This window comes from Lepisma saccharinum, chromosome 22 (genome assembly GCF_977018435.1).
Source record: "Lepisma saccharinum chromosome 22, izLepSacc3.1, whole genome shotgun sequence".
Taxonomy (NCBI): domain Eukaryota; kingdom Metazoa; phylum Arthropoda; class Insecta; order Zygentoma; family Lepismatidae; genus Lepisma; species Lepisma saccharinum.
In genome coordinates, this window is record NC_139250.1 from 15987555 (window position 1) to 16008541 (window position 20987).

At 38.7% G+C, this 20987-nt stretch overlaps 1 protein-coding gene across 1 annotated transcript in view; it reads left to right on the plus strand.

Moving 5' to 3' along the window:
- Positions 1-20987, plus strand: part of cue (Low-density lipoprotein receptor repeat domain-containing protein cueball) — a 40063-nt gene that overhangs the window by 11885 nt on the left and 7191 nt on the right. Inside the window, exons 2-3 of the mRNA XM_083144172.1 lie at positions 16488-16694; positions 18472-18664. Of these exons, the coding sequence (XP_083000298.1) occupies positions 16488-16694; positions 18472-18664 (400 nt within the window). The remainder of the gene's footprint in view (positions 1-16487; positions 16695-18471; positions 18665-20987) is intronic.

Consider the following 20987-nt stretch of genomic DNA (forward strand, 5'->3'; position numbering starts at 1 on the left):
TATAGGTTGACAATAGTTAAAATTTGGTTTCGAAATAAACATGCTTAGCCCCACACACCATTCTCGCATAGCCCCACACACCATTCTCGCATAGCCCCACACACCATTCTCGCATAGCCCCACACACCATTCTCGCATAGCCCCACACACCATTCTCGCATAGCCCCACACACCATTCTCGCATAGCCCCACACACCATTCTCGCATAGCCCCACAAACCATTCTCGCATAGCCCCACAAACCATTGACACATAGCTCCACAAACCATTTACGGAAACGTACCTTTGTTCAGTTACAAAAACACGTGTTTGGAAACACTGACCGGGATTACGTCATCACACATAGGCTACATCCACCTGGAAGTAAATGGATGCAAGAGCTTTCGTGCATCGGCCACACATTTATATCGAAAAATAGATGATTTACCGGCAAAATTAAATGAACGATGCGAGAAAACACTTCTCCGAACTTCCTCAAGTATAAGGAAACTGCATTCGGTAAGTAATTTCTCCTGTAAATTTGAAGAAATCCGTTTGTCCGATACGAAAAATTTACCTGAACGATGAATTTCAGTGTACTAGATAGTTTTGGCGCGGTAAATTGAGCAATCAATTGAACACCTATCAAATGACAAGGTGCTATATGGTATTTTATGAAGTAATGTGCATTAGAAAATTTGAAAAAAACTGAACCTACAGATTTATTTAATGAAAGGGATTCAGCTTACATATGGCGTTGTATTGTATTACATTTGTTATAGTTGGTTATTCTGTACCGACATTGAATTTCAATCGTGTACTTGCTTTATTTACATAATAGGAAAAACTGTGCTATAATGATAACTAGAGCTAGGATATTTTTTTTGGTAAGGGTGATGTGTTCTCTAAACATATAGAAATTTATATTATGAAGAAACTAATTGAATTACTGTTTTTTTTTTCAGGGCATATTTTGAAATATTTGACCATTTCTGCGCGATAGAACATATTTTGATGGATCTTCGGTCATATTTAGCATATTTTAGCTTTTTCAAGAAATATACAGTCATTTTCAAGGTGGATTCGTTCTTACTCCCATGTTCAGTAGTTTTTTTTTTTTTTGGACTGCAGCAAAATCTTTTTAATTTTTATTTGAAAATTTACTCCAACCACACCCCCTATACGCCTTCATGGCGTGGTGCGAAGCACAGTGGAGCACTTTTACTTTACCTTTATTTGAAAGTTTACAGAAAGTTTTCATTGTGCATTGCAACTCAGGGCTCGTAAAGTGAACTAAAAATAGTACGTATGTGAAATTATCTCAACATTTAGATATTGATATTTGAAACAGTCCAGTTATAAGGGCATATTTTTTCAAATTTTAGTGCATATTTTGTACACGTGTTCGTCATAAGAGCATATTTTTGTGATTTGTAGGTCATAATAATCCTAGTCATAGTGATAACGAATCCTCGGAGACCATAATGTTAAGATTTCTTCTTCATATCCCCAATATTGCCTCCCGATGGCGTAGTCGTAACGTCGTCGCCTTGTAATCATGGGGTCCCGAGTTCGATACCCAGTGGAGGCACGTAGTGGTTCGGATCCCACTCTAAATGTAGGTCCAGTCCCGATTAGCCTTTCTGTGCATACAGTGGACTTAAAAACAGCATTTAAAACATACTCAATAGTTTGTGTGAAAAAGGAACATGAAGTTACTACAATTGGGCTAATATTGAAACTGTCTTTAAGGCACCCCCAAATAAATAAACCTGCGCAAGCCCATGATTATAGCTTCTTACAATGTCAAATCAAGGTAACTTCGTCAATAGAGATGAGAAATGTGATTTTTGGCGACGTAATGTGAAGTGTTGCAAACTTGCTGTGTACTTTTCCCTCTGTGAAATAGTACTCTCTTGAAATTGCTGCAACGAGGTACACGCGCGTAGGGGAGGTAAACGCGCACGTGTTGAAGTCACCTTTTCAAGAAAGAACGTATCCGCTTGACATTGGTTACGCATGAGAGGGGGAGGGGTCGGGAGGCACACATGTTCGCCTGACGCTCATCTCAAAGTTCGATCATGCAAGTTATGCAAGGGCTGTATCGTATGGCTGGTGACGTCATTCGCGACAGCCGGAATGTCGGCGTTGGAAATGACTCGAAGGTCAAGACCAGGCTGTTGGTATGGACTTGACAATGTCAGATAAGCCATAATTTGCGTGGCGAAGAGTTAAAGATGGACAAAAACACGTAGTTATTCTTCTTTACTGATGCATAGTTTAACGGGCTCTTTTTGGCGCCCTTTTAACGTAGCATATATGACAGGGGAAGGCTATTGGGCGTGAAAGTCGATATTTTGTTGGGCATTGCACTTGGGCTGTTAAAGTTAGAAGTTTTATAATCACAGTGCATTCGTAGGGGTGGTGGAATAACCGCGAAAGGGATTAAGCGACAAGGGCACAACCGTGAAACATAACACAGGATTAAACGCGAAAGGAACGAAAGTAAAACTGAATAAGCGCGAAAATAACAACAGCTAAACTGATTAGGCGCGAAACCAAAATTGAAACCTGAAATATGCGCGAAAGGAATAACAGCGAACCCAAATCTGAACGCCGGAATAAACGCGAAAGGAACACCGCGAAACTGGTTGATCAACAAACAAAAATTCAAATCAATGGGTACTTGGGGCCAACCCTAGGGGTAAAGGCGGCCGGAGCGTGGTGTTGATCAAAATGACAGAGATCGAGAATGTGTGGGGCCCAATGACGTGCGGTGACGTCGACACTTGGGGTAGCAGTCAGTGTCGTGCTCAAGGGGCCCGACCCTGTGGCCGAGTGGTTAGCACATCGCGCTGCGACGTCAAGGGTCCCGGGTTCGAATCCCGGTCGGGCTTGTTTGTTTGTGAATGTCCATTCATCAATTTCATCATTTCATCACTCATCCCCATCTTCGCAAATTAGCCAAGAGGCACAAAACGCGAAGTAAAATAAACTAAATCAAAAATCAAAAAATCGTGCTCAAGGGGGGGGGGGGGTTGGTGTGGCCCAGTATTCCTAAAAAAAGAAGAATGTCAATAACAGGAAAAGATTACAAAATGATGAATGAGTACTAAAAAAAGTACAGGTAACCCCACCCACATTCGAAAATAAGAAAAGATTTGATTTGACTCTAAGCCAGAGATTCTGAGTTCGAATCTCGGCTTGGCCATGGGTATTCTTTGTGTGTCCCTTCATCAATTTTATCGTACCAAAAGTGGCGGAAAAGCGAATTAAAATAAACCAAATCAAGCAATCAATCAGTGATTTGATTTCATTTTTGTTACTTAGCGTCGCTTTTTTGTCACATTTGGTTAATTGCGAAGATGATGCGATAAAATTAATGAAGGGACAAACACAAAGAACACCCATTCCCAGGTCGGGGTTCGAACCCGGAACTCCTGGTGTCGTAGCGCGCTGTGATAACCACTCCCCCACGGTTGGTTGATTTGGTGTTTTAAGTCCACTTTATGCACAGAAACAAAACGGGTAACAAAACACACTTTTTTCTAGTTTCTTCAATGATATTCATTTGACTTTTTGAGTTCTGAGAGACATTTTTCATTCCAAATTATTTCATTATTCACTGCAACACATAGGACAAGAATGTGCACTCATCACGGGTTCGAATCCTGGCCTGGATTGTTCATATGAGGTCCCTTAATCATCACTCATCCTCATTTTCGCGATAACCAAATGTGGCAGAAAAGCGAAGTAAAATAAACCAAACCAACAACAATATGAACGCGCGTTCTCTTGCCCAAATAAATACATCCGTATTTATGACTGTTAGAGGCCAATAATAGTATATTTAAATAAAACACTACTAAAACGAAAGCGAGAGAGAGCCTGAGCACATATTTGTAATTTAATAATCATATATTCCATATTTGAAAAAGAAAAAAGAAAGAAAGCATAACATTGTCTGCACATAACACGTTCCCATTTCATAAATTATAAAAGGGCCTCCCGATGACGCAGTGGTAACGTCGTCGCCTTGTAATCATACGTACATATTGTACAACGTATAAAAGATTGTGTAAATAGAGAGAACATAAGTGCTGCAGAAAATTTTACCCTGAGTTCTTTAGAGGATTTACAAAAAATCTGAGAAACCGATCCCCTATCTGTCCTATAGGAGACTGGGGGACCTGAAAGTCTGGGCTTTCAACCATTGCAGCGGGGGCGAGGGGTTAATGGAGGTAGAGATCTTACTTTTCCTTCGGCCGGCCGTTTCTACCTGGAAACTGGTCAGGCGGAGGAAGAGCGAGCTAGGGTATCCAGCCAGCTTTGCCTGCTGAACGCACCGATGGACGAGAAGCGCGTGGAAAAGAAAGTTTTGCATATGAACTGTGGCTTTAACAATACATTAAATATTGTGATTTGAATATAATTCGAGATGTGAGATTGATTGATCTATCTCTGCTAGACAAGCTACTCCTCAGTGCACGTCACTGGTGGGGCCTTACACCCACATCCATAGGCGCAGACCCCAATGTTATCGATGTGGGGGCAGAGCCCCCTAAATAATTTTGCTTAAGATAATCTAATGTATTATTTTGCTTCTCTTGTAAAGTTTACTCTGAATTGTGCCACATGAACTTAACTTTAAATGCACATTTGAAATGTTCTAGACCATCAACTTTGAGTGGCTGAGATCGCTAAACCATCAACTTTGGGGGGGGGGGGGCTATGACCAGAGACAGCAAAACACATGACTTATTACTATATACTAAGTATATAATTATGAGTACTGTTAACATTTTTACTAAATAGAGTTCCAAAATAAGATGTGCATGAACTAGGGTAGTGGATGGGACGTTCGGGCTACGAATGGCTCTCACATGACATTCAGAACGAGATCTTTCATATATTAGGGAGATCTGTTTTGCGCTCCCTGGTAGCAGATATTAAAAATCGGGAATATTTTGCTATTATGGTTGACGAAACTTGTGACATATACATCCGTGAACAATTGACATTTTGCATTCGAACTGTAAATGAAAATTTTAATATTTTTGAGGAATTCATGGGCTTTTACGAGATTCCGAACACTGAGGCCAAAACTTAAAAAAGAGATGGAGGGAGTCATTCATTAATTTATTTCAGTGATCAGAGCCCCCCCAATAATTTTGACAAGTTGGCGCCCCTGCCCACATCCCCAAAAGGTGGCAAGGTGCTATATTCACGGGGAACTTTATAGTAGAGGAAATGTACGGTTTCACCCGGAAATAATTGCAACACAAACGTTTTTTGTGCCAGATTGTGCGGAATGGTATAGTGAATAATATACTAAAAAAATGTTTGGGGAAAATCCTCCATCTTGGAAAATGGCGGCAAAATTCAACTTAGAAATTTGAAAAAATAATATCTCGAAAACAGTGCATTGTACACAAAAAGTTTAGATAACCAATATAAAAGAACAGAAAATTTGCTAAATTATGCTTTTTGTTTGATAGAGCTACCATAAATCTTAATTGAATTAGAAAGATTCAAATATTTTCCTTAATTTTGAGAATTAGCGTAGAAGTTGGTTTCTGATACAAAAGGCAGCAAATATGTAAGAAACTCTCATTTACGTCCTAAAGTCATTGAACCAAATTCATGGCTTATGATTTCCTCTAGAGATTGTTTTTTGTTTCGTGCCTTTAGAGTTAGAGTTGAGGAGATATGTATTTTAATGTAGTCATGTATTCCCCTAAATTTACGTGTTCCATTTCCTATATTGGTTGATTGATTTGATTTTTTTTACTTCCCTTTTGTGCCACTTTTGGCTAATTTGCGAAGATTCGAATGAGTGATGATATGATGAAATTGATGAATGGACACTCACAAACATCCATGCCCAGGCCGAGATTCGAATCCGAGACCCCTGGCATCGTAGCGCGATTATGATATTGGTGAGAACGTAATGCATTGCTTTATGCAACGTTTCGCTCACGTGGCGTTTGTTACTTACAGTACATGTTGTTTTTGTTTAAAAATGTATGCACACAGTGGCGGCGATTAGTTGTCTTAACTGTGCAAGGGGGTGGGGGAGGCAAGGATAGTTTACTTTCTACTGACTGCAATTAAAGAGAAGGGTATTGAAAACGAACTGAATTCGGGCAGATGATTTTGGGTCAAATCCACTGGTAGACAAGGCTTAGCTTTAAGAGACCATAGTACGGGGACAGAAAGTGTGTATAGGTAGACTGCTCCTCATGCCCCCCATCCCTAATCGCCGTCACTGTCAATAGATTGAACTAATATGATATGGTAGAATACGGTTCTAAATCGGCCACTTTGCTTTAGAGTCAATTGCAGAATTTTTCGTAGATACCTGGTGCTAACATGTTAAATTTCATCATTTCCTCTACATACAGACGTGCACTAAAGCACAGGTGTTGCCCCTGATGCAGAAAAAGGAGAACATTTGCGTAACTGATTGATGATTTTAAACCCCACTTCCCAATACGCTCGGCTGTATTGAAATTCCGACGAATATCGAGCATCCTAATGTATTGCAGCCACCAAAGCAGCAGTATCCTGTTATCTTTCAGAGTTAAATCAAATGTAGGTAGATAGAGGGGTCTCGGATTCGAATCCCGGCCTGGGCATGGATGTTTGTGAGTGGCCATTCATCAATTTCATCATATCATCACTCATTCCAATCTTCGCAAATTAGCCAAAAATGGCACAAAAGTGAAGTAAAAAAAATCAAACCAATCAACCAATATAGGAAATGGAACACGTAAATTTAGGGGAATACATGACTGCATTAAAATACATATCTCCAACTCCTAACTCTAAAGGCACGAAACAAAAACCAATCTCTAGAGGAAATCATAAGCCATGAATTTGGTTCAATGACTTTAGGACGTAAATGAGAGTTTCTTACATATTTGCTGCCTTTTGTATCAGAAACCAACTTCTACGCTAATTCTCAAAATTAAGGAAAATATTTGAATCTCTCTAATTCAATTAAGATTTATGGTAGCTCTATCAAACAAAAAGCATAATTTAGCAAATTTTCTGTTCTTTCATTTTGGTTATCTTCACTTTTTGTGTACAATGCACAGTTTGAGATTTTTTTTTCAAATTTCTAAGTTGAATTTTTGCCGCCATTTTCCAAGATTTCGGATTTTCCCCAAACATTTGGATGGCAGATTTTTAATATATTATTCACTATACCATTCCGCACAATCTGGCACAAAAAATATTTGTGTTGCGATTCTTTCCGGGTTAGGCCCTTTTTTCCCAGTTCGTTTCCTCTACTATTACCTTTACATACAGAAATACATTTGGTGGTTCTTTAACATTTTCTGCTAAATCAGCACTTCAAAGTCTATTTGAAAAATAAAATTGCTTTCTTTCTTAATTTCATTGTAGTGCAGTATATGGGGAAAATTTCGGAAGGGTTTTGAACCCCGTCAGATCACGCCAGTGCCTATGCGGGAAATCCTACTCGGGTGACAAAAATGAAGAAAAGTTGATTCAATGAATAAAATATTTCCAAAAGTACTAAGAAAGAACAAGTTTATTTGTGGCATATCTTTTGAAGGCCAAACGTTTTATGATACGACTATATTGCTGCCAAGAAAAGTACTACCGTAACCATTAAAATAATAGTGCTGTTATGAGTTTAATATTAGACTAGTTCTCATCATATTCCTGCTTCCTATGTATGATTTTCGTGTAATTGTATAATTCCTTCCCCCGCCGGCCCCCGTGGCGGAGTGGTTATCACCTCGCGCTACAACGCCAGGGGTCCCGGGTTCGAATCCCGGCATGGATGTTTGTGTCCATTCATCAGTTTCATCATATCATCACTCATCCCCATCTTCGCAAATTAGCCAAAAGTGGCACAAAAAGCGAAATAAAATAAAGCAAAAAGTAAATCGTATAATTCCCAATACGGTTTTGCAGCAATAGTATGGGACGAATATACGAACGCATTTTTTAAAAATTTACATTTCTTGCAACTTTTTTGAACCGATATTTCAGTCAGTCACACCACTTTGTAGCAACATGTTGAAACTTCGTGCTTTTTTTTTTTTTCTGGTTTTAATTACCCCTTTTATTTGTTTCGGGAGGACGAAAATTGGGCACCTGATGCTTTTGATTTCGGTGAAAATTTCACACAATTTAACACTCTTGTGTACTAGTCCTATGTTTATTTCGAGTGTAGCCCGCCCTCATTTATCCTTGAAACAAGAACTGAACTTCCCTTCAGTATTCTGACAGTTGTCGTAACATTCACAAAGCATTGAAGCTTTCCATTTCCTTCTTTCTTGACCAGGAGCATGGTAAAAACGATTAGGTAACAAGGAATTGCATTTCCTTCTTTCTCCAGGACTTGACATTGCAGTGTGGTGTTTGGCATGCATTGTGTTGAGACATTTATTACTTGTAGCTGATAGTGTTGAGCGGAAGTACGTCGGTCAGGTTGCAAAGAATCTGCATGTCTCAAACATCACACGTATCAATACTGACATAATATATCCTCTTTATTGTTGCATTCCTTTTCTTCTCGTCTTTCCTGGGCGTCCAGGCTTCGGGCATTGTTACGTACGTGCCGAGAGTCACGTACACACGAATGCGGAGCTTCCTAGTGTGAGTTTGATGAGCATCAATACGTATGGTCGCGTGGGAAAGTGAACCTATTAGGCGCGCGTCATAATCAGTGTTGCCATCTATCGCTCGGCGTAAAGCACATGCTACAGTTACACGTTCATTTATTCAGCATGTTTAGTGCTCTCACTAGGTTAGCCCGGGTAGGATCACTGGCTTAAACAGAGAGAGGAGCTGATGGGGCTGCAGTCCCTCCGGAAATTTTCAGAAGAAAAACATGAATGCAGTAAATATCTCTGGGAAAAGAGTGACAAATGTCATATCCCCTTAAAATGCCCTCATTACCATTTTTGTCTGTGAACACCTTTTCAAACTAAGGTTAAAAACTGTAATTGCGAAATATTTTATAGTTTATCCCCCCCTTTCCCAGAAAACAACTGTGATATCCATCTTTACAATTCCAGCCCCCGAAAAAATCCTGCGTACGCTAGTACGATGAACATGCACTTAGAATTTGACACATCTCCCCCCGGTCCCTGCCTATGGGGGTCCCACCATCGCGAGGAAATTGGGGAGCTACGAATAAGTAGCGTAACCCGGTCCTGAAAACCTACAAGAACGACTGGGGGGTTCGTCGTGCTGACCACACGTCATTCCGTAACTGGTTGGATGATCTACCTCTGCGGGAGTGAGGCCGGCGGTCGGTAGGTTAGCACTGACCCTCACAGGCTGTTGTGCCACAGGTTATTTACTAATTTACACTATATTGTCTTCATTTCACGTTATTACTACATTTATAGAGCAGAACCAGATTTTATCTACACCCTCCTTTGCGTATCTAGGAATCGAACCCTCCCTTACGATTTCGAAATACGTATGTTTTGATATTCACAGTAGCCGGCCAGCTTTGAGGCAATTATAGAGGTCTACATTTGTCAGCTTACAGCAAACAGATACATTTCTTTATTCGAAATGGCATGCGCGCACGCTCACACGCACATTTCATCCAGCGTGAATAAATATTGGGTAACCACGTTGAAGTCAGTGCCGGATCTACACCTATATATATATATATATATATATATATATATATATATATATATATATACACACACACACACATACAAGGGTTGGATAAAAAGTAATGGCAAAACTGGTATAATTGCTACTTGACTGTATTGGCAGAGGAACACGTGTTACATTCCTTCAATGTAATCGCCCCCCCCATCCCTACGACCTTCTGCCACACGTATGGAAGGCGTCGTACACAGTCAGCGCGTCCATCTCTGTCGATGTCCCGCAGTGACCGCCCTATAGCACGTTATGATGGCTTCGCGCGTGTCGTAGTGCTTCCCGCCCAGTGGTTCCTTCATTTTGGCAAAAAGGTCGTAATCACACGGTCTCATACCGGTGAATACGGCGGATGTTCCAGTACCTCCCACTACCGGTTATGCAGGGGCGCCGTCACAGTGTTCGCAGTGTGACACTTTGCATTGTCAAGCAGGATGATGGGACACCGTGCCAGAACGTACCGTCGCTTCCTTCTTAATGCGAGACGAAGCTGGTGTTGCAAGAAGATGCAGTAGTAGGCTGCGTCGACCGCCTGCCTAAGAGACGTTGTTCTTCTTGCCTAAACATATTGTTAGGGCGCTTGCACTCTCGTCCTCTGCTTCAAAGCACTGCTGTTTTTGACTGAATAACATACAATCGCTCCCACTCACTATACTTCCTCGTCTGACATTCCTTTATCAACCACGAAACTGTTGTGGCGCTGTGACTCGCCCCTTTCACGGGACAGCAGTGTTGTCATTACTTTTTATCCAACCCTTGTGTGTGTGTGTGTGTGTGTATATATATATATATATATATATATATATATATATATATATATATATATATATATATATATATATATATATATATATATATATATATATATATATATATATATAACACACGTGTGTGTGTGTGTGTGTATAATTCTTGATCTCATGTTGACAGTCACATATAAGGGCCTATAGAGCGTCTCAACCTTGCTAATGATTGTGACAAATTTACTTCCTTAATATCGTATAGGGAATCTTCAAAATCTATGTATTTGATGCATTTTGAAAAAAAAACAACTATAGTTACCTCAAGATTTGCATGTAAATCTTTATATTTCGACGTAACTATTTACTATTTTACATTTGCGTTATATGTGTAATACACGCAACTATTGTTACTTCTTTCGTTGAATGTTGTATCTTTTACATAAACAGAATTAAATAAATACCAAAACAAACATTAAGATAAAGCACACTGCACTTCCTACGAAAAGGGGCACATGCCTGCAACTGAATGGTAACCTTGGTGGAGCGCAATGAATTTGATACGCGAGACAGCCCGCATAAACAAACTAAGATTGCGGAATAAATAACGGTGCTGTGGAGTTACAATGCATTCTAAAAATAACTTCAAACAATTTGTCAACACTTTTCTTGCTTGATCTGCACGTGTATCGCGACAAACCGAAAAGTTTCTCGCCAATCAACTTTTTCGTGTTACGGTCTGATGATTTATACAAAATATCCAATGTATGTATGTATGTATGTATATACCGTGCGTCCATTTCGATCTGCAGCCGAGAGATCGGGAGAAGCGTGGCGGGCGGCGCTGGCGGAGATGCCGACATTTGCGGCCTGAAATGCCCGCTTATTTTTATGGACATATGCAGACATTTATATAAATATTGCAAAACGAGCACTAACCTGTGTTATAAGAGTATGGTTTTAATTTTAGTAGCTTAGTGACTGTATGTGCTGATGATTTTGACACTCCCATCTCCTGTGAAACACGGCGTAGAGGTTTGTTTGGATAACTTTCTAACGCTGCCCCAATTTCATCGAGTTCATCGAGGAAGCTCACGAAAACCATTGACTTTTAATGGTTTCGTCGGCAGCGTAATCTTGATACAGTGTTGCACATTCGAAACTCCAAACGATCCCCATCGACACAAAACTCTTTCAAGGATATAAACTTAAGCAGGACGTTGCTGGTCAAAACTATGATTAAAATGTTTTATTATCTGTGACTCTTATCGTCACTTCTAAAGCGTATTTTTTTGTGTATATAATTGCAGAACTTGGATGAATTACAGATGATGAATTATAACCCAGGTTAGTGCTCGTTTTGCAATATTTATATAAATGTCTGGATATGTCCGTAAAAATAAGCGAGCATTACAGGCCGCAAATGTCGGCATCTCCGCCAGCGCCGCCCGCCACGCTTCTCCCGATCTCTCGGCTGCAGATCGAAATGGACGCACGGTATATATATATATCGTAAGCAAATTAATTTACTCTGGCGAAGAATATCATATATACAAACACCATACATCCCATAGAAAAAAAAAACTGGCGAAGTTGTTCAAGCGGTTTCATATTTATGGCTTTTGAAGTATATACTAGAAAAAAAATAAGCATTTTGCAAAATTGCATAATTATGGAAATTTCAGATCACATGAATTTATGACACGTTATATAATGCCGTCATTAAATAGACCATAAAAAAACTCTACAGGATAATGATTTCACTGTTTGAAATTTATGACTTTTACATTTTGTAACATCTGGCAACGCTTCCGACTTTGTCCCTGCATAAAGCGACTCTAGGGCTCACCCAGCCTCAAACGAAATTGTACCTGGGGGTGGGGGGTAAGGGCGGCCGCAGCGTGGTGCTGATCACATCACTTCCAAGATGGCTGACATCGATAATATGTGGGGCCCTACCCCACATACCATAAATATGCCTTCATAGCACGGTGTTATATGTACAGGGAACATACCTTTACCTGTATTCGTTTCTGTATCTTTGAGTAACTATGTTTATTTTTTACATACGCATATACGAACCCTCTACTATGGCGATGGCCCCCTAAAGGCTTAATTGTCCCCGCACTTCGGGATTTTGGCCCTTGTAGATTCAGCACTGACTTTACCTGTATACATTGTATTTGTTTCTCTACCCCTGAGTAACTGTTTATTTTTTACATACGCATACCTATACGAACTCTCTACTATGTCAATGGTTTAGGGCCCCCCTAAAGGCTTACTTGCCTCCGCCCCCCCCCGTACTGCGGGGTTTTGCGGTTTGTAGATCCGGCACTGCGTTGAAGTAATGATTTAATATAATGGAGATTATGAACCAGGTCAGACCAGGTTACGAAGTCATCGAAACTGCGCATGTAATTAATCGCGATTGATCAACCGTACGCTGTATTTTTGTAGTAAGGTGGTCCTAGCTTCGATACCCAGTGGAAGCATATTGCTCAGCTGTTCGGATACAGCTTTCAATTCTAGGCTATGTCGACCTAAAACTCCCCCCCCCCCTCCATTTCTGGGGTTTTGCATACAAATATAGTACTAAGATCTCACTTTGCGCGTACTGAAGAATCGGTAGAGACAGCTAGGGGTACAATAGCTATTTTTAGCTCCACCTGTATATAACTGAGAAGCATTTGGCATCGTTCAGGATTACTCTTCCGCAATGTATGTAGGTCCCGCTTAGTGAGACTTTGACGACAGTAGTTCAGTTCGCAAGTTTTTTCTTCCGTCAGACATTTTTTTTATCTCGAAAGGGAAGTAGTATCTTGCATCCCACCGTTTCTACGGTACTGACATAATGGTTAGACAAGAGTTTGGCATTAGAGTAATTTATGTAAATTACTCATGGTTTGGGGCTGGTAACGTAACGCGATACTTTTGTCTGTAATCGTAATGTGCTGTTATTTGATTTTAATTTTCTTCTGTTACACACAAAATTCAGAACTCAATTCCATTTATTTATTCAGGCTCGGGTACCCTTTTCTACACCCTCGATTTTTCGCACATTTCAAATATTCTCGTTACGAAAATTAGTTCTTCATAAGAAACGATGTTTCTAAATAGCGCGGAAAGTAATTTTTTTAGATCTACGTGCTAGGAAACTTACGTTTTTCAATATTTAGATTCCTTATGTAACGTCGAAACGGTTTTGCAGGGATTTGATCATGGCGCATCTTGGATTCATGTCACAGGCGCACGTCTGAACATTTTCTTTTTCTTCTTATCTTTGACTTGTGCAATGGGATAATTTGCAATTTTTTCTTGTTATGAATGACTTGTGCAATGGGATAATTTGAGATTTCAATATATTATTTATGTAATTTATTGGCGGATTGGATATTTGAGACATTGCAATTGTTTTGTGCGACTTTAGACATTGGAATTGATTTGTGTGACATTGAATTAAGACAAAAGGACTAAATATGAGATTGACACACGTTCAACGGATGAAGGACATAGAGGACTTTGTTCGACGAGACATACAGGACAATGTACTTGACTTACAGGGAGATGGTCTGCTGCCCCACGAACCATTGGCGCTAGGCCTCACGAACCATTGGCACGTGGATAGGTTAGTTCAGTTAGGTTGAGATCGATAGTTAAAATTTGGTGTCGTGTTAGTATCACGATCTAGAAATTGGAAATAATTGCGAACCATTTCAAACGACAAAATTTCAACTTTAAACGGCTGTACAGTCGTAAATACTTCTTTCCGCGCTCCAATTTTTTTTTATTCACAAATAGGATCAAATAATGTTCATAATGAAAAAAAAAATTCAAAATTCGAGGGTGTAGAATAGGGTACCCGACCCCGGTTTCATTAGGAACCTTCTTGGACTTCGATGTATTTACTAAAGTTCACTACACTGTTCACACATTTCAAAGTGTCGACACACGTACAGTTTGGAAAATTTTGCAGACTGTTGTGCAAAGTACAGGTTATACGATTTCTGATTTCATGCGTTTGGTTAAATAAAAGGTTGTCATTACCTATCTTATTGACAGGTTGGGCATACTCTTTGACTTCAGTTTCTTGCACTTCAAAAAATACTGCGGACGTCCATGAAGCCATATATATTTAATTACATGACAGACATTTTCTGTAATTTGCTATGAAACAGGTTTTCCAATTGTGTAGAACCGTTATCTACGTGGAAAACCAAGTTTGGATAATAGTTTAGCGCAAGACCTGTGAATAGTGTTGTGCTCATATCTTGAAATGCACGTTTTGTTTCTTGCACAACCACTGAACACTTGTTTCAATTGTAAGCATTGTATACACAATCATCAGTATTCACTAGTAGAATTTACTTGTCTGTAAAATGCTAGATATTTTGCGAGAAGCTTCGTGATTGACACACATTCAAATGAAAGTCCATTCCATAATTAAACTAACATCCGCAATGAGGCGCCACCATCCTGAACAAACGAGAGTCGGGGTAATGATCAGTGGCATATCCAGGAGTAGGTTTATTGGGGTATATGTAATATCCCCGACGTTCTGGTTCATCAGAGGATGGGGAAGTATAGCACTGACAAGCTAAAAAATTGCGTTTGAAGTGGAAAGGTTGGGAAATGTTTTTACAAGCCTTGAGGAAGAAACACCTGTAGGGTTCAGTTCATTGTAGTGAAAGGGGAGAAGGCGTACATTGTAATCTTAACTCAGGAAAAAGGGTTCAACTTGGCCAGCTTTTAAAAGCAATTTGGGTATTTTGAAACCCCTAACCAAAAAAATGGGCACAATTTAGGAGACAATATTTTGACATGGCGTGGTTCAGACTGGGGAGGGGGTGAAAAATAAGTGACACATTAACCCTAGAACGCCAAGGCTTCGTTAAATTGTCGACGCATAAATACAAAAAGTACCACTTGGCACTGAGTACCTTCAATTGGCCTTGCACTGTGGAGGGAGTGATAATGTCTGAATTGAATTGCTGTTCAGTTGACAAATCATATGATATTGTTTAATCTGCATAGTAGTTCTGTCGAAGCATTAGCTATAACGTAACCAAACTTGCCACATGTATTTTTTTGTTTCAAATGTAACTATGAACGTTAAAGCATGTCAAAACTTTTTTGGTTGTTACTAATACTCTCAGAAACAAAATATGTTAGTAGCCAATTTAATTGCCAATAAAACTCTTCCTAGATAGCAAAAGAGTAAGGTTGTCAAAATGACTATGCCTTAGCTTTAGTGTTACTGATTTTCCACCTTAGCTTAATAGGGTTAATATCCAAAGACAAAAAATGGAACTATTATTCCACCCTGAGTGCTATGCTTAGGGTAGGAAGGTTAGTCCATTGTTTCCGTAATGTTAAAAGTTTGTTTGAGTTGTTTTTAAGTACACAGAATGTCTAATCCACAGACAAGAAATTAGGCTAATCGGATATGACCATCAGTGTAAAGTGGAATCCGAGCTATTGGGTATTGAACATGGGAACCCTTGATTACAAGGTGACAGCATTACCAGTACTTCTTCGCAGAGGCTCTTAATGTTGACAGTAACATTAGATGTTTTGAAAAGGTGGAGAAATGTAGTTCTGACAAATAGGAGAAACTGATACTACAGTTAAATAAGTTTTATCCACCATATTAAATTCCTGAAAACTAACATAAACAGGAGCACTACCAGCTGAAATTAAAATAAGCATTCAAAATTTAAAAACAATTAGTGTATTAATATCATGTGACTGAAGGAGTTTTTCTATGTTGATGTCTTCAGCTGCTAGCAGACCCTTTACCTTCAGCTTGTAACTGATCATTTTTTTTATGTGACTGAGTGTGTGTGTGTGTGTGGAAAATTAATTCCATACAATTTCACTTCACATAATAATAATTTTTAACGTCCATCGCCATGGTGGAGGTAGAAATAAGGAAAAATACAAAATACATCTGCGAATGGTTTCAGAGTTCATGGAATATAAAATAAGCAACCCATTATTCTATTTTGTTTTAATCTTCAAAGAACGATAATCACTGATCATCACTGATCGTTCTGATTTACTGAATTCAATGACGATGATTGTAAATTTTCCATTTGATTCTTTCCAGATGTCATCCTTGCCAATGAGGATCAACTTTCATTCCTGACCAAAGATGGCGACCTCTTGTACAATGTAAAGGAGTTCCATGAACTCATGGCAATTACTTTTGATTCTATACATGAGCGAGTGTTTGTGAGTGATGCAAAGAGTAAGAATTCTAGTTTGTTCAGTGTAACATTGGACAAAAGCCCTCAAATCAAGACGATAGTTCAAAGTAAGTATTAACGAACTTCAATAAATAAAATTTCCAGTAGCCAGTAAAATTTTCCTATAAAAGGTATTAAGAAACAGTTTTGTACACCTATTTAAGTATTATTGGAATGCTGGACTTTTAACTTGTTCCAGTGCATACTTTTCAAAAAATTCTCTTGGATCAAAGCACTTCTGCTATAATAGTCCAAATTTTGCAAAAAAAACAACAAAACAAAGAAAAAAACGTACATCTTTTTAGAATTCTTTTCTAGGAAATTGTAGTGAAGTGTTCTCACTTTTGCTGCTGTCTAGATATCTGTCATAGCAAACCTGCCATGAAACTACAATGCGCTTTTCACAGTTGAGTCGTCCGTGGATTGGTGACTAGTTCATCGTACAATGAGAGCACATTTGCCGGTAAACTGGATGCAACATTTTCGTAACTGAACCAGAGCTCGTATAATTACATTCACAGTTACAATTAAAATGAGCAATTATCTTGTTATAAGAGGTATTGGAAATGTTGTCCTCCTGCATCCACACATTTACGGCATCTTTTAAGAAATTTTCACTGACACGTAGTAGTTCCTCTTCCAAAATTGCTTCAATTTCTCTCCTGATGTTTTCTTTCAATTCTTCTAATGTATGGCTTCACGTTTCAAAGCCTGGTAGCTCGCCATGCAGTAATCATGAAAATGTCTGTTTCTTGTGCTTTTGCATGGCACCGAAGGGATTTTTGAGGAGTATGTTCCAATTGTGCTCCAACGTCGTCTGGTTTCTCCTTAGTAAGCACACACCGCTTCACTCTTCGCCTCTTATCGAGAACAGATCACTGTCTGTGTGAAACAGAAACATTTGGGAATTCTGTTGCAAAATGCCTTCTAACTTCCCTAATGAAGTAAGAGTCGTACATAAAAATTTGTTTTAAATTGTAGCGTGCCGTTATTAGACAGCAGAAAAGCACCAGTAATATGTAAAACAAAACAATCTAAAGCATTTGTTAACACCTTAAAACTTAACAAACATGTGCAAACTGGACACCATCTATCTGGATAGTGAAGCACTGATGCATCCATTGCCAAGGTCAGCGTACAGCTGTGGATCTAAATACCGGTAGACGTGACACTGCCCGACGTACTAGCTGCCGATCGACGGATAACTCAATCGTGAAAAGCACTATTATGAATATCCAGTCAACAGTGAGAGCAAAACACGTGATGATTCTCTAGATGATATACTAAACAGATGTAATTTTTCAGAATTTGGAATATCGTAGTAGAATTTTCAAGCATTTTTTTTAAAAGGAAATCTTCACTATGACATGCCAAAGGTCCTCTGCCAGCTTGAACAATTAGGTCATTAACAAAACCTACCAAACAAGTATGAATAGTGTAAAAGAACAATAATTTTAAAGTATTATTGTGCTTGTACTGACAAAATTTGCAATTTATAAAGTTGTTAATTTCCTGCTTGTAAAATTGACTGATGTGCAACTAATGATGTTGTATTTGACCATTATGAAACTAAAACCAGCAATGTGGTTGCTTGTGAGGAACCTTTTAGGCATTGTGCCAATTGTGAACATTTACTGCAAGACACATTCAGTCCCAGTCCAGAGCCATTAGTGCATTTATGTAGGATGTTTAGCTAATAAGGGCAACATGGCTTATTTATAAGTGTTCAGCTGTTGAGATTATCATCATTCTGTTAATTTTCTTGGTAACTGAAAATGTTATTGTGTCATTTAGCACATCTGGTATCAGTGAAGCAAACCTATAACTATTGTTTTAACATTGCAGATAATGGAAGTATTCAGGATATAGCTCTTGATACTATTGCAAGTACTTTATATTGGGCAGACCGTAGTCAGAATGCTATTATGTCTTTCAAATTAGCATCTTCCTTCAGAGAGCATGACAGTAAAATTGTTAGCATATTTTTGAAGTTGGAAGATGAAATTCCACAGGGTATAGCTGTGGACAGTTGCCAGAGGTAAGTTTTGGTGGTAACGTTACATTTTTCTTTCAGATGCGAGATGAATACTTAACAATTTACTATTTGCGTTTCTTTTTAATTGTATCCACTTGATGGTAATATCTAGGGTGACCAGACACATGCATTCAAGAAAGAGGACAGAGCATGGCGAAAAAGGAGGACAAAGTCATAAAAAAGAGGACACCACAAAAAATGGCACCACATTTCCAATTACTCACAATTTAAGCAATATTAAAAAATCTTACCAACACTTTGCTCACAGATGCTTTTCAGGTGATCCCTTTCAATAACTTCCTCTCACCTTTAAGCAAAGAAAGCAATCTCCTAATCTGTTATTTAACAAATGACAAAGAATATCTACAATTTGAAGCACATAATTTTACTCCTTTTCTAATTCTTGGATATTAGAATGAAATATCCCCACAAGTGAATGCAAATGTAACAAGTAAGATTTATTTAAACTTATTTCTAAAAATCGAATAAAAATTTTAGGTAGTTTAGATTGGATCAAGAAATAGGATTGTAATGCGAGGAACATTTCTAGTACTCTTTCAACAGCAGGGGAAAGTAACATCCACTTTACACTTGCCTCATTATAGTTTCTTCCATCCTTTTAAAAGCTGGATATTTTCTTGCAAGATCATTGTTGAATTTACACTTTCGCTTCGTTATTTCTTGAAAGTAAATATTCTTAGTAATCAAAATTCTCACTGCACGTTTTTGTATCGCCTATGTATAACTCGAAAAGGAACTGCCCGATCTCCGTGGAAATTGAATGAAATATATAATTTTAGGCTGATCTTTATTTTCTAGCAGGCATTGCTCATGCCATCCCTCTATGGTTTGATTTGATTGGAATTTAAAATTGTGGGTGCGTCAGCACTAAGGCTATTTTGCACCCGTCACATTATACGGGGTCCAGCCCCTTATCGTTACATATAACAACTCTATCGTTGCAGAACTAAAATCATAAAATATTAAAATGTTCTGACTTTCGTTAAAAGCTGAGGCTGTAAAGGGGCACTCAGCACACATAAGGACAAAAGAACAGGACAACACAAACAAAATTATACTGGCCATGGGGCCAGTCACCAGAGCCTCGTTAGTCTGTAGTCCAGGGTGTACTGATGTGGAAGTGAGGTTGACTATTGGGTGTACTATGTGGAAGGTCACCCCTTACACCCCCATCCTTCTATGGAAATACTACATCTGAGTGTTAACTCTGCTTCAGTTTTGAAGATATAGTATTCGTGCAGTCTTGCTTGTTTACAAGCCCGTGTAATAATTAATGCAAATTACTGTGACTGAAAGGAAATTGAATGAAATATATAATTTTAGGCTGATCTTTATTTTCTAGCAGGCATTGCTCATGCCATCCCTCTATAGTTTTAAGCTTAAGTGGACACAGCAATTCAGAAATATGTTATATGAATACATAAGCTTATATAGTGTAATGTCTGAATTTCCTATGTAATCCATAGGGACATTGAATTTTCGCGATGCGCCAAATCTCGAAATGTGAAAAAAAGATGCAATTTTGAACATTCTGCACGTAACTTCACCCCCAATGATGAAATATGCATGAGTTTTATTCATGAAGTAATGCGAAATGTCTGCTTTTCCAAGAAATGAATGCTTTTTCGCTAAATAACCGTGAAATATCATCAAATTAAGTAGAAAACATGCAAAAACCAGCAATCGAGGTTGTGCGCGAAAAACTGTCAATTTGTAACAAAACGTTTGCTTAAAGTTTCCTACCACTTGCAGCTGAAGAACGTTTTATCTTCGATCATGTCAGGAAGATGCTGCAAATTGGGATTTCCCATGCACATAATCTCAGTTCGAAAACTTCGCTCCCTGTCAAGTTGCATCGTTTCTTCCCCCGAAAGTCTACTCAACTTCCAGTTTCATTGAACTTGCTAGCTTTCTTTGCCCCTGCACTATGGCCTCTAAATACTAAGCCTTGTCTAGCAAGAAAAGTAAACTATCGTTGCCCCACCCAATCGCCGCTACTGGCAATTACAGTTGAAATCTAAGTACATGTGTATGTGTACAGTATATAAAAATGAAGTAGTTTATCAATTTATAGCTCTTTTGTATGTTGTTTCCTCTTATGATGAAAAAGTTTGTGCTTTTTTTTTTTTCCACCGCTGGTATATACCGCTGATCTAACATTTTATTTACCATAAATTTGTCTTCCTAGTAATCCATTTTTCCACATCCAGAAAGTGTCTCGCACCCTTACTTGTCAAAAGAACAATTATATGGAATTACATTAGTGATATTCTTTTTTATCCTTTCTGTTTTTGGATATTAAGAG